Source organism: Nicotiana sylvestris, chromosome 1 (assembly GCF_000393655.2).
Source record: "Nicotiana sylvestris chromosome 1, ASM39365v2, whole genome shotgun sequence".
Classification (NCBI taxonomy): Eukaryota; Viridiplantae; Streptophyta; class Magnoliopsida; order Solanales; family Solanaceae; genus Nicotiana; species Nicotiana sylvestris.
Window position 1 is genome coordinate 149,650,153 of NC_091057.1, and position 11,700 is coordinate 149,661,852.

The 11,700-nt window shown below is 35.0% G+C and overlaps 1 protein-coding gene across 3 annotated transcripts; it reads right to left on the minus strand.

Annotated features, from left to right (window-relative positions):
- Window positions 1-5,378: 5,378 nt before the first annotated feature.
- On the minus strand, window positions 5,379-10,596 carry LOC104248339 (uncharacterized). 3 transcript variants are annotated; one of them, XM_009804584.2, is made up of 7 exons: window positions 9,993-10,596; window positions 8,685-8,744; window positions 8,395-8,604; window positions 7,338-7,417; window positions 7,146-7,243; window positions 5,943-6,067; window positions 5,379-5,856 (listed from the first exon to the last, which is right to left on the minus strand). In XM_009804584.2, exons 1-7 carry the CDS (start codon window positions 10,509-10,511, stop codon window positions 5,707-5,709), a joined length of 1,242 nt encoding a protein of 413 aa, XP_009802886.1. In that variant the 5' UTR covers window positions 10,512-10,596; the 3' UTR covers window positions 5,379-5,706. The 3 variants fall into 3 exon arrangements, with proteins under 3 accessions (XP_009802886.1, XP_009802885.1, XP_009802887.1); XM_009804583.2 differs by having other exon boundaries at window positions 7,338-7,456; window positions 9,993-10,595; XM_009804585.2 differs by having other exon boundaries at window positions 7,338-7,456; window positions 8,395-8,476; window positions 8,605-8,744; window positions 9,993-10,595.
- Window positions 10,597-11,700: the final 1,104 nt, after the last annotated feature.

Consider the following 11,700-nt stretch of genomic DNA (forward strand, 5'->3'; position numbering starts at 1 on the left):
AGTTGTACTCTACTTTATGTTATGTAAATCAGACTCCTTGAACATCTTAATTGCATTAGTTATGGACCCTATGAACTGAGTAACATGAGAACGTTGTTGTGTAAAGTGAGATGGAAATATGTGGGCACAAGGTGCCAGATTGTGCTAAAAGTTTGGTAATTGAGGTTATGATATGAGACATCGAGTTTGAAATGGCTGGAAATTGTGCATCGAAAACGATATGATTTATTGAGCTGACATCGCCTTTCTTGTTTGAGCACATTTTTACTTGTCTGTGTTCCAGCTATGTTGGTGTTAATTTATTTGGTTATCTTTCGTTTCCACCCGTATTTCTCTTTATTGTTTCTATTGATTGTAGTTTGTTCTTTCCCTGTTGTTGATATTACTATGTCATTTCTAGGTTGATAGTTTATTATCAAATCTTGTTCAATTTATTTGACCAGTAGGTGTCTGGACTGTTCCTCGTCACTACTCCACCGAGGTTAGTCTTGATACTTACTGGGCACCACCGTGGTGTGCTCATACTACGCTTCTGTAAATTTTTGTGTACAAATCCAGGTATTTGATCGGTAGCAGTTGTGCGGGTCGTTGCGTTGGAGACTCAAGGTAAACCTGCTACAGTGTTCGCAGGCCTCGGAGTCACCTTCAATTGTACCTATTTCCATTTGTTCCTTTTGTTTCGGAGCAGTGATGTATTTATTTTGTATAACTACTCTTAGAAAGGCTTATGACTTGTACCACCGGTTTTGGGAATTGTAAATTGTTAAGAGTTATTTAAATTAAAGTTAGCAAATATAAATGTTATCTCGGTTAATGTTAGACTTACCTAGTTTAGAGACTAGGTGCCATCACGACTCCTTCGGATGGATTTTTGGGTCGTGACACAAATAAATGCCATTTTTTTAAATTGTATTAATCACCAAAGTAAACCATTACAAAACTATAGTCAAGAATCACACTCTGCTAACTATCTTAACTATATCACTGCAACATTTAGGGTTGCTTATCGGGCGGATTGGACGGTTATTTACTCTTAACGGTTTGGCTTATCGGTTATCGGCTTTTAAATGTATTAATCCGCTAGTCACCCGATAAAATATCGGACGGATTGATATTGATTTAGCTCTTATCGGACGGTTTATCGGCCTAATTCAATCTTGCGTGCATTGATTGTTTGGTGATAGCCTAGCATACAAATTGAAAATAGGAAATTACACATTGAGTCCAGACATACATATCTGTTAACGCCATGTAGTGTGTCATGAGTTGTAGAGTGTAAAAAGTAGAACACATTGCATAGAGAGTAGCAACCATGATAAGGTTACTGTAAGACATTGGACAAGGACAAATCACAATCATTACCTTGAATGGAATCTCACAATTTACGACATCATCAAGTGTCACATCAGATTTAACATTATCATTACCGGTTGACCTATCTGATATTATTTCACTCTCAGAATTCACTCTTAATGCCTCATGCGCTTGATCACCACTACTCCGCTGCTCATATACAGCACCGTCGGCATCTCCATCAACTCTTCCGGAGCTTATTAAATTAAGGAAGAATACAGGACTATCTGGTGAATGAGTAGACAGCTCCAGGTTTTCATATTGCTTAGTGACAGCTGTAGTTGTTGCTACCACTGCTGTGGCTGTTACAACAGCTGCAGCTAAGCTAAGGGTGGCAATTTGAGCCCAAACCCATCTAACCCGTCCAACCCGCCCAGAGATTAATGGGTTGGGTTACAAACATTTTAGCTCATGAGTCAATTTGGGTTGAGGCCAAGTTAACCCATTATATTTCATAGCCCATTCTGACCCATTAAGCAGCCCAAATACAACCCATGAAACTCACCCAAGATAAAATGTATCTCAACCCAACTTATATAGAAATTTATTTAGTTGCCCCAATTTTACTTTTTTTTTTTTTTTTTTTTTTGTATTTTTAATTTTATGTTCTTTTGTTTTTCTGCACTATCCACCTACCCTCCCCCATCCCCTCCCGTAAAACCCGCCTCCCCTCAACTTTTATTTTTTTTGTATTTTTAATTTTATGTTCTTTTGTTTTTTTGCACCATCCACCCACTCTGCCTCCCTCCCCTCAAAAAGAATTTTTTTACTTTTTCTTTTTGTATTTTCAATTTTCAGTTTTTTCTTGCACCACCAACCCCCCCTCCCCCCTCAAAAAAATTTTTTTACTTTTTTTTTGTATTTTTAATTTTCTATTTTTTTTTCTGCACCACCCCCACCCCCCTAAAAAAATTTACACCCTCAATTATTTTTTTTTACTTTTTTTTTGTATTTCAAAAAAATAATTACGCTTTTTTTTATTTTTACTTTTTTAAATTTTTTAATTTTCTATTTTCTAGCTGCAACAGGGAGATCAGCTTTTGAACCATATGTGCTCTTTGCTGCAGCAACTACCATTGAAGAGGCAACCACAGCTGTTGCCGCCGCAGCAGCTGCAGCAACAGGCATGCTTTTCGTGAATTTCACTGTAGCCAGTTCAGAGTGTGGAGAAACTTGATACTATGTGATATGTTTACAAATTATTTTATTTTTTTCTTAAAGAAAAAGAGTTGATTAAATCTTGCGAAGACCAAAGAAAAATTTAAAAACAGGAGTACAAATTTTGTAAGTCTTGAAGCGGAGCCTTGGTTGTCTCACTTGTCTCTGACATTTGTTTGAAAAACATATTGAAAACCTTCTTCGAATTTTTTTTCTTTTTCACACTTTGAGAACTTTTCTCAACTAAATACGTATACAACTTTAGAGTTGTTTATTGATTTTTACAAAGAGTTAATACCCTAAAATTCCCCTAAACTTTCATATTTTTGTTAATTTTCTACTTAAACTATTCAGTGTCTCCAAAACCTCCTTGAATTGTATTGCTCTTCATATTAAAAATCTCTCATTGCATTCTTAGAGGTGTGCGTAGTACACTCTCCTAATTATTTAAAAAATGTGTCATATAGCACTACACGTGGCTATTCAACTCAGCCTAAAACCCGCCTAAACTTTCGCCAATTTGTTAGTTACCTACTTAAACTATATGGTGTCCCCAAAATCCCCCTGAACTATATTCCCCTATATATTAAAATCCCATGTTGCGTCTGTCTAACTATATTAACTTATGGTTTTTAAAGAGTTTTTTATACAGTTTACTCATGTTGTATTACTCTGGGATAATTGATTAATTTATGAGTTTTGTCCAAAATAATATTTAATGCACTGTGTTAATTTTAGGTTTAATTTTGATTGTGCTTTATGCTAAACTCCAATTGAATAAGTCATTTATATTCACTTTGTAGCACAGAACAATATAAATAAAGGCATATAGTGTTTCTTAAAAATCATCTTATATTACATAAAAAAAATTACACAAAATAAAATTTCACAAATAAAAATCAATTGGCCAACAAATAAAATTATGTTCTCTTATTCCATATTACATAAGAAGGTTCAAGATATTCAACTTTATTCTCTACATGGTGTTTAGTTTAATAAGAATATTTAGATTGGTATTCTTTCAATAATATGTGTAAGAAATGAAAGAAGACTAAAACAAGAAAGAGAATAAATCATTTTAGAGGAAACAAGAGAGGGAGAAATTTTTTCAGAGGAAGCCCATATGGCGAACTGAAGAAAAAAGGTTAAAAATGAAGAAAAAGATGAAAAATAAAGAAGAAATGTAAAACAAAAATGGAAAATGGTTTAAAAAAACGAGGAAGAAATGTGGATATAACTGAAATATGGAGAATATTTATTAAAAAAATAAATGTGAAAGAGGGTAAGGCTAATTAACCATTATTTTATGTCATATGAGCCATTTTGATGGCTTTTTTCAGCTGTCACGCGCTCCCAAGCGAGTGTTTGCATACGTTGTGCCAGGTCAGCGACGAGGGGTTTTTAATACGAAGGACAATATAGTTCAGGGGTTTTTTAGGGATACCGAATAGTTTAAGTAGGAAATTGACAAAAATATTATAGTTTAAGGGGGTTTTAAGGTATTAACTCTTTTACAAAAGCTGAAATCTTTTTCTCCAATGGTGTTTTCTTCACTTATACAAACAAATGTTTGTAAAAGTACCATTTATTGCCTCGCCCATATGTAGGGGTATACAAAGAAAACCGATAATCCAAGTCAAATCGGAAAAAAATCTCGACTGTGATTTGGTATTGAATAAACAAAAGTCCGACCATAATTGATTTGGTTTAAGTTAATTAACTAAAGAAAATCAAACCGAAACCAAACAAATCCGATAGTACATTTATACAATTTTTAAAAATATTTTATACTTACAAATATTTATTGTAATGTAATTTATAAATATTTCTTAAAAAATTTCATAATTTTATTTTTTAACGTATTATTTCAAGATTGGACTTGACACTCTCGGATGATAAATAAATTTTATAGCCCATAAATGTAGTAACTCAAACAAAGTTAAAATCAATACTAATGGTAACAAAAAAAATTCAATTCAACGCTAGGAATGACGATAGTGTTGGATATCTAGTTTTTTAGTTTTACATTAATTTATAATCAAAATGTATAACTTAGTTTATCTTTTTCTTTAGTGTTTAGTTTGATTTATGCAATTTTATTATCTTTGTTATTAAATACTTTAGTATAATACTATGACTTATCTCATATTATTGTATTATTTTCTTGAAAAATATATTATATAATTGTATCGTACTAAGATTAAAGAAATATTTGGAGCACAAGTTACATGTTTGGGAAAAACTGAAAACCCGAAAAAATCGAAAAACCAGAGAAAAACCGAGATTGAAAAACCCCGACTTTGTTGGTTTCATTTTGTTTATAGATTTAAAAATCTTGGTAATGCAAAAATTCAAGCCAACCCGACCTTTGTACACCCCTACTCATATGTAATGTTTGAACGGGTGGATTAACTGTTAATTCCTCCGTTCCTTCTACTATGCCATCACAAATTTAACGACAAAATGCACAAGTTGTTATAAGGTGTGATCCTGTCAGAGAAACTTTGCACGATTCTCTTAATTGAATTTGAAAACAAATAAAAGTTTACCAAAGTGCTGATTTAGCAAAGAATTAGCTGCAACTAGAAGGCTATTTGAGTTCCTTTTTTCCTTCTCAGTAGGAGAATATCTCAGCCATTCTTTTACAAAAATAAGGATGGAAAAGCAAGTTCATGAAACAGCATCATAACAGAGACTATCATAAGCAACACAATCATGCCCTTAAACTCAGTAATAACGAATTAAAAATACTTATATTAATGAAGCTAGACTTAAAAGAAACAATTGATAACAGATGAGGATTCTGGTATACCCTGTTTATGCTCTGTAAGTCGGAACAATTAACAAGAAGAGCTTACTAGAGAAGCTTATTAGCAAGAAAAGTTTCTGCTTGATATTTGTCATCAGTCATCACAAACATATTATTCCATGAAGCATTCTATTCTTTCATTGGTTAATTGGAATTGTTAAGCGTATTTTTATGGGTTAAGGGACAATAGCATTCTCCTATATACACATGACTATGGATTTTTTGTTACATTTAACCTATTCTAAGATACATTACTTCCTGGTATACAGTTTTCTACAGAGGATCGGTTCTATCTTTAGATCCTTAGGAGGGCAGATTCCACAAGTTTCACTTGTCCACACTTCAAGTACACCTGAACCTGCTTATTGAACGCGATGTTACAAGCATTACCAGGGCTCAGAGTTGTTGCGCAGGAAACTTCTGTTATCTGAGGGGGGAGACCAACCTTCCTCCATCAAGATGAGGTTAAGACGAATAATTAATTTCTCCAAAGCTTCTTCCTCCTCCACATTATCAATCAAACCAAACGATTCCTTCTGTACAAAGAAAATCTGCAAAGTTAGTCAATGATAGAAATGAAAACGAAACCAAACTAAGAGTCACTAAGCAGGATGAGAACTACCTTCCTATCCTGGTATAATGTAAGGTACTGGAGTGCTTCCTTATAAAATCCACAATGGTAGAGCAGAACACCATAATCCCTCAATTCCGTAGGATCGGTTTGCAAGAGGATAAGATGTTCACATGCTGCCAAGAGAATTAATGATCATAACAGGCAAAGATAGACCAGACAAATTGTAAGGCTACAACAGCAAGTCAACTTAGTAATAAAATTCCTCTGGGAATCATATCAGAAGAAAAGCACATAAACTTCAAACTGAATTGACATAGCCAGATTGGGAAGCGTTTTATATCACTGCACGGAGGAATCTAAACGTCCCTGAAGATTATTTTTGAAAAACCTATGAAATGTACGAGTTGAGTCAGAAATAACTGTCTTCAAGCCTACTTTTAGACCATGATGGTTTCTAAAAAACGATGCCTTTGTACCCTCCAACACCTTTTGGAAGAAACAAGCAAATAAAAGTGTGGGTCTCTTCATGCAGGGGAAGTTCCACAGATGAAAGTTCATCTGGATTTTTTTACTTGTCAAAAACCTCTTAAGTGCTTATCTAACCTAGTCATTGATTCTTCTTTTTTTAAAGTTATTATTATAAGGAACCCAGTGATTAATCTTCTAAGTCAGGTAGGATTTAAATACTAATTAACCGAAGTTCCCCCAGGAACATCACTCATTAAACAGAATCAATTTCTCTCGCTTCAGGTGCAACCTAGTCTCCAAACAATAGACTCTCTTTTAAGATGTAATGAAAATAAGGAAAAAAAAAAGGGGAAAAAAGGTGTAATCAAGATAATCCTACCCTTCTCTTGATATTGTGCAGCCAAATATGGCACATTGAGTAAATTTGAACCTACTCCTAACTACTGTATCCAATTATTTCTCATCAACTAGAAACCAACATTATAACAAAAAACTGATATTCCATCAGTAACTTTTGACAGAGCATCCTAAGCTGCCTTATTTATCAAGTAACATGTTCTTACAAAATTCTGACCCTTCATTTCTGTCCAAACAATCACTGTCTATTGAACTTTTCAGACATAAAATGAACAGCCGGGTTTATTGGAATGTCATGAAATGTACAATAATTACTTATCAAAATTGAGATATATAATGATTATGCCTTAATGGAACCAACAACAATTCATAAAAGTATAACAGTACTTTTTCATGCGAAAGAGGGAAACGGTCAAATGCACATACCAGAGAGTGCACGTCTCATGTCCCCAAATCGAACACTGGTCCAAACACCACGCTGTAGCCTATGCAGAGAAGCCTTGATAGATGCAAGCTCGAATGCACTGCATGCAGATGATATAAAAAGGATGGGTAAACAAGTGTAGTATTATCTAGTGAAAGGGAATTTAAGGATGGATTGTGCAACTGCTTAAAGACCTTTCTTCAGAATCATTGGCACTTTCAGAACAGTTGGCAGCTCGTGCTGCTCTCAGGAAAGGACTCTTAGTATGATCGAGCTGAAATGGCCAGAAAGCATCCTTCAAATCTTTTAGCATCTATATACAGACATGGAGCAACTATAAGCAGAATTTAGCAAAAAAGCACATCAGACTTCTAGTTAATTCAATTGACAGTCAGATGGAGAGCTTTTCAAGATATGACAGCAAGAAAGTGTAAATGTAATGAAGGCACAGTTTAATAAAGAGGATTAGCCGATTAGTTGTATCGTTCAAAATTAGCTTTAGCAGGTTTCTCTTCAGAATATCCTCTCAGATTCGGGAAACGGAACAAATCAGTGCAGTTGCAGTATACCTCTTTCATAAGCAAATTAGATCAGTACTGTCCCAAATGGGGCCCAGCCTTGGCACAAAAGGTGCCAACAGCATAAAAGCCAAGCAACCAAAAAACACCCAGCTAATAAGGGTATGATACAGTGAAAGTGATATTTACCTCTTTCAATCAGTTACACACTCTGGTCAAATAACTAATTAGTAAAGTTGTAGAATTTATATATGGAAAAATTAGCCATCTCTAAAGAAATGTTGACTGAAGTAAATTAGAAAAAAAACAGCTTTGTAACTTCTCCTCTCTCATATAAAAGGTTACAAATTATTGGGACTTGAAATGAACCTGACTTTAGCTTAAAAGACATTACCAAAAGACAGTGTCAGCGATGACAACTTGAACTGAACTAAGAGTAAAGAGGCAGCATTTCTAAAACGGGAAGGAGAATTTTGAAGACTCTAAATGTTCTGGTCTCTTAGATGTCGTCAGGGAGCATTCTTAGACAATGAACTATTTATGGTCCTCTATAATTTCAGGGAGCATTCCTAGATATTTCTCCATAACTTTCCAAACTTTCAGAGAATCTAATAAGAATGGAATGCAGAACACTTATCGAAAGAATACATTAGAACACCCATTTAATATATGATAAGTCAATGAAAGAAAATCAGATGGAAATAGATTCGATCACTCTCACAGCAAAATTTACCTCCACTAGCAACGACTGCGTAGTCATGACATGTGATTGATCAGACTCTTTCATTTTTTGTTTGCAGTAGCCTCGAGGAGAGCTAAAAGAATCATGAGGGAAAAAAACCTCAATATCAAAACTTAAAAGGCCCCACAGGCGAAGCATCTTCAATATCTCTGAGTATATAAGGGAAAGTAGTGAAGCAGAACCGAAGCGATGTGTTAAAACCTGAAGTTAAGCAAAAATGTTGGTTTAACATGAAGGCTATAGTTTGTAGCCACGATAAACAGATAGAGAAAGGGGCACACTGAGTGAAGATAAAGAGCCCGGGGCTCTGATTGATTCCTCTCACCAGTCCTTCGGAAACCCTGTGAATTGAAATGTCAGGATTTTTGAAGATAATTTCGATCATACAAGGAAATAAGACCGGCCATAAACTTAAAACAACCAAATAGTACCTCCTACTCACAAATTAAGGAAAAACATACAAGCAGATACAATTTATAGTTGAATACGAACGGGGTTTCGCATTAACACAATTAAATATGCCATCAAATACATGTTCCCCTCATGAAATATTGTGCTGCAGTCAGATCCAATAATACCTGTCAGCCTCAGTCATGAAAATGGAACTTCTTCAGCGTGTAACCATTTTGCAGTTGTATTTAGATGCATGGTGGAACAGGTTGTGTATCTGATCCCTGTAGGATTCATCTGCATGCCCTTTTTCAAGTAAAATGAAAAAAAAATCAAAATTTTCCAATTCTTCGTGATAATTCCATTCTTTCCCTCTGCCAAGTTGTATTTATTTCACTATGTATGTCTTCTAGTAATGGGGTATGTTCCCTTCCCACTGACTGAAAGCAAAGGGTAGGCAGAGAAGGTAATTCCCTAGGAAAGCCATCTTTTTTAAGTATTTCACAAATGATCCACCTTTCCAGCTTTTGTAATAATGGGAAAGGGTGAAAAGGGAACCTAAGTATCGAATTCAACCAGCTAAACCTCAAGGCCAAAGATCACAATTGATAGCAATCAATTTAAATTGAAAATTGCTTGGAACTCCAACCAACTTCTTACTCCCTCACCTCTCTTAAAGAAATATCAAGCAACGTATCGGCTCTCAAATCACTATTGTAAAAAACAAGTTCAGTGTAACTCAGTAATTATGGCCATTCATGGCAATAGGGTGCACAATTTTGAATTAGAAACTTTCCACACGATTGGGAAAAAGCTTTCAATTGCATGACATCAGCCAACAACGAGAACCACAACATCCGTCAGGAATTTAACAACGATACATCCTACGGAAAGAATGCCTTTTTATGGGTAAGAATGCTCCTTAGGCTAAAAAAATATCTATTCTCCCACTTGAACTGAACATTCAATGTGCAATAACACATCTCATTCTCCTGTCCTTAAAATCCCCTAAATTAACTTATTAACGCTTTAAATTCCAACTTTTTAAAGGTACATGGAGTATGTAAGCTTCTTTCTTCATATCTAAGATACAACATAAGGCATTCAAGCAGTATATAAATGATCATTGAGTAAGCATTCATTTCCAAACAGATATAGCGAAGAAGAAACATGATAAAATCAAAATACTCCAAAATTACCTTATTAACGTACAAGTACGTTTCTAAACAGTGAATAAAGTGTTCTGGAGAGGATTTAAAGGAAGAGCTATAGTGCGAGCAGTATTCCATAGAAAGATGATCCAATCTCTCAAGGAAATCAGCGACAGGGAGTGGGACAGAGGAGTGTGAAATGAGGGAATCATCTTCCGCCGCTATATGAAGAGCGGCTTGCCCTAAATCAACCCCTCTGTTTATGCAAATACTGGTTCCTCTCTCTATATCCGATAGTTTTCGAATTTGAGAGCAGAAACCTTCTCTTGATATACGGGCATGGGTTGTATTGACACCAAACGCGTCCAGAGCATCGTGAAGCACAAATTTGAGGTCATTTTGCGAAGACCCCGGGCCCGGGCTTTGAGGTGTAAATTGAGAATTACTGCAATGTATGATAAAGGCAGGAACAGAGGAGCAGGTGCTAGTGTTGGAAGATGGGAATTTGAAGAATCCAGAGGGATAGGAATAGGCTCCACAAAGCCATGGACAAGCCAAACCACTCATAGCTTCCCCACCTTCTCTCTTTTACGCAGAGCTTCTTCTTCCTCTAAAATTAATGTTCATATCCTCCTGACTTGAAAAATACAATATTTACGAGAAATATCTGCTTATAGCGGTCCACATGCTTTTCCCGTTTAACATATTATATAAAAGCACTTTTTCGAGCCAGTTTTCGGACTGGTCATTCAAAAATAGTCAGCGTTTATCAAGTCAATGAAAAATTGCCACTATTTTGCTGCAATAGAGACCGGTCCAACATAATATACTGGAGTTCGGTGCACCTGTGTATGAACTTCTAGCATATTATGTTGGACCGGTATACTTTGTCGTCTCCAGTATAATATACATCGATGCTCCAAACTCCAGTATATTATGCTGGACCGGTATATTATACTGGAACTTCAGTATATTATGTTGGAGTATTTTTCCGGATTTTGAACAATGTTTTCGTTCAGATTTATCTTTACATGAAAAGTGGCTAAATTTCGATTACTTTTGAAACTGTAACTATTTATAAATGACCATTTGTAAATCTGGTTATTTTTGAATTTCTCCCTTTTTTGCAGAGTGGTGTTTTTCTTCTTTTTTTTCCGGAAGAGAAAAGAAACAAAGAAGTCCATGCGTATACTGACTCATCATTTGTTTTTTGTTTAGTCTTAATTGGATTTGTAACATTAATTATTCTGATATCATAGAAAAACTCACTAGCATTCAGAGTTAAGAGATGTATGTATCGAATTATATTAGTTTATTGAATTAAGTGATAAATTAATGTAAAAATTACATATGAGTAATTGACAATGAAAAAGTGATAAAGTCTACGTAAAATTCACATGTTATGCCCATAGCCATATTAATTTGGTGTATAGTAAAAAAGATTTCCCTAATAGGATCATACATCGAGCACAACTTCATAATGTTAAAGTGTGACGTACAAACTCAAATGCAAGTCAACAAGCCACTAAATATTATGTAAAAAAACTCTAATAATAGTGTCATATTAGCGAAAACTTTTTTAACAAAATAAGCTGTTGTAGTATAGTATTCCCATTTGTTACGAGGGCGACCTGGCATCGATCTCACGCAGCGACTGTTGGCTTATTTATTGAACCAATCTGACTTCCAGGACTACTCAGATATTACCTGGCAGCTTCTCGTAAAAGACGTCGCCTATTTCTTTGAGAACTTTATT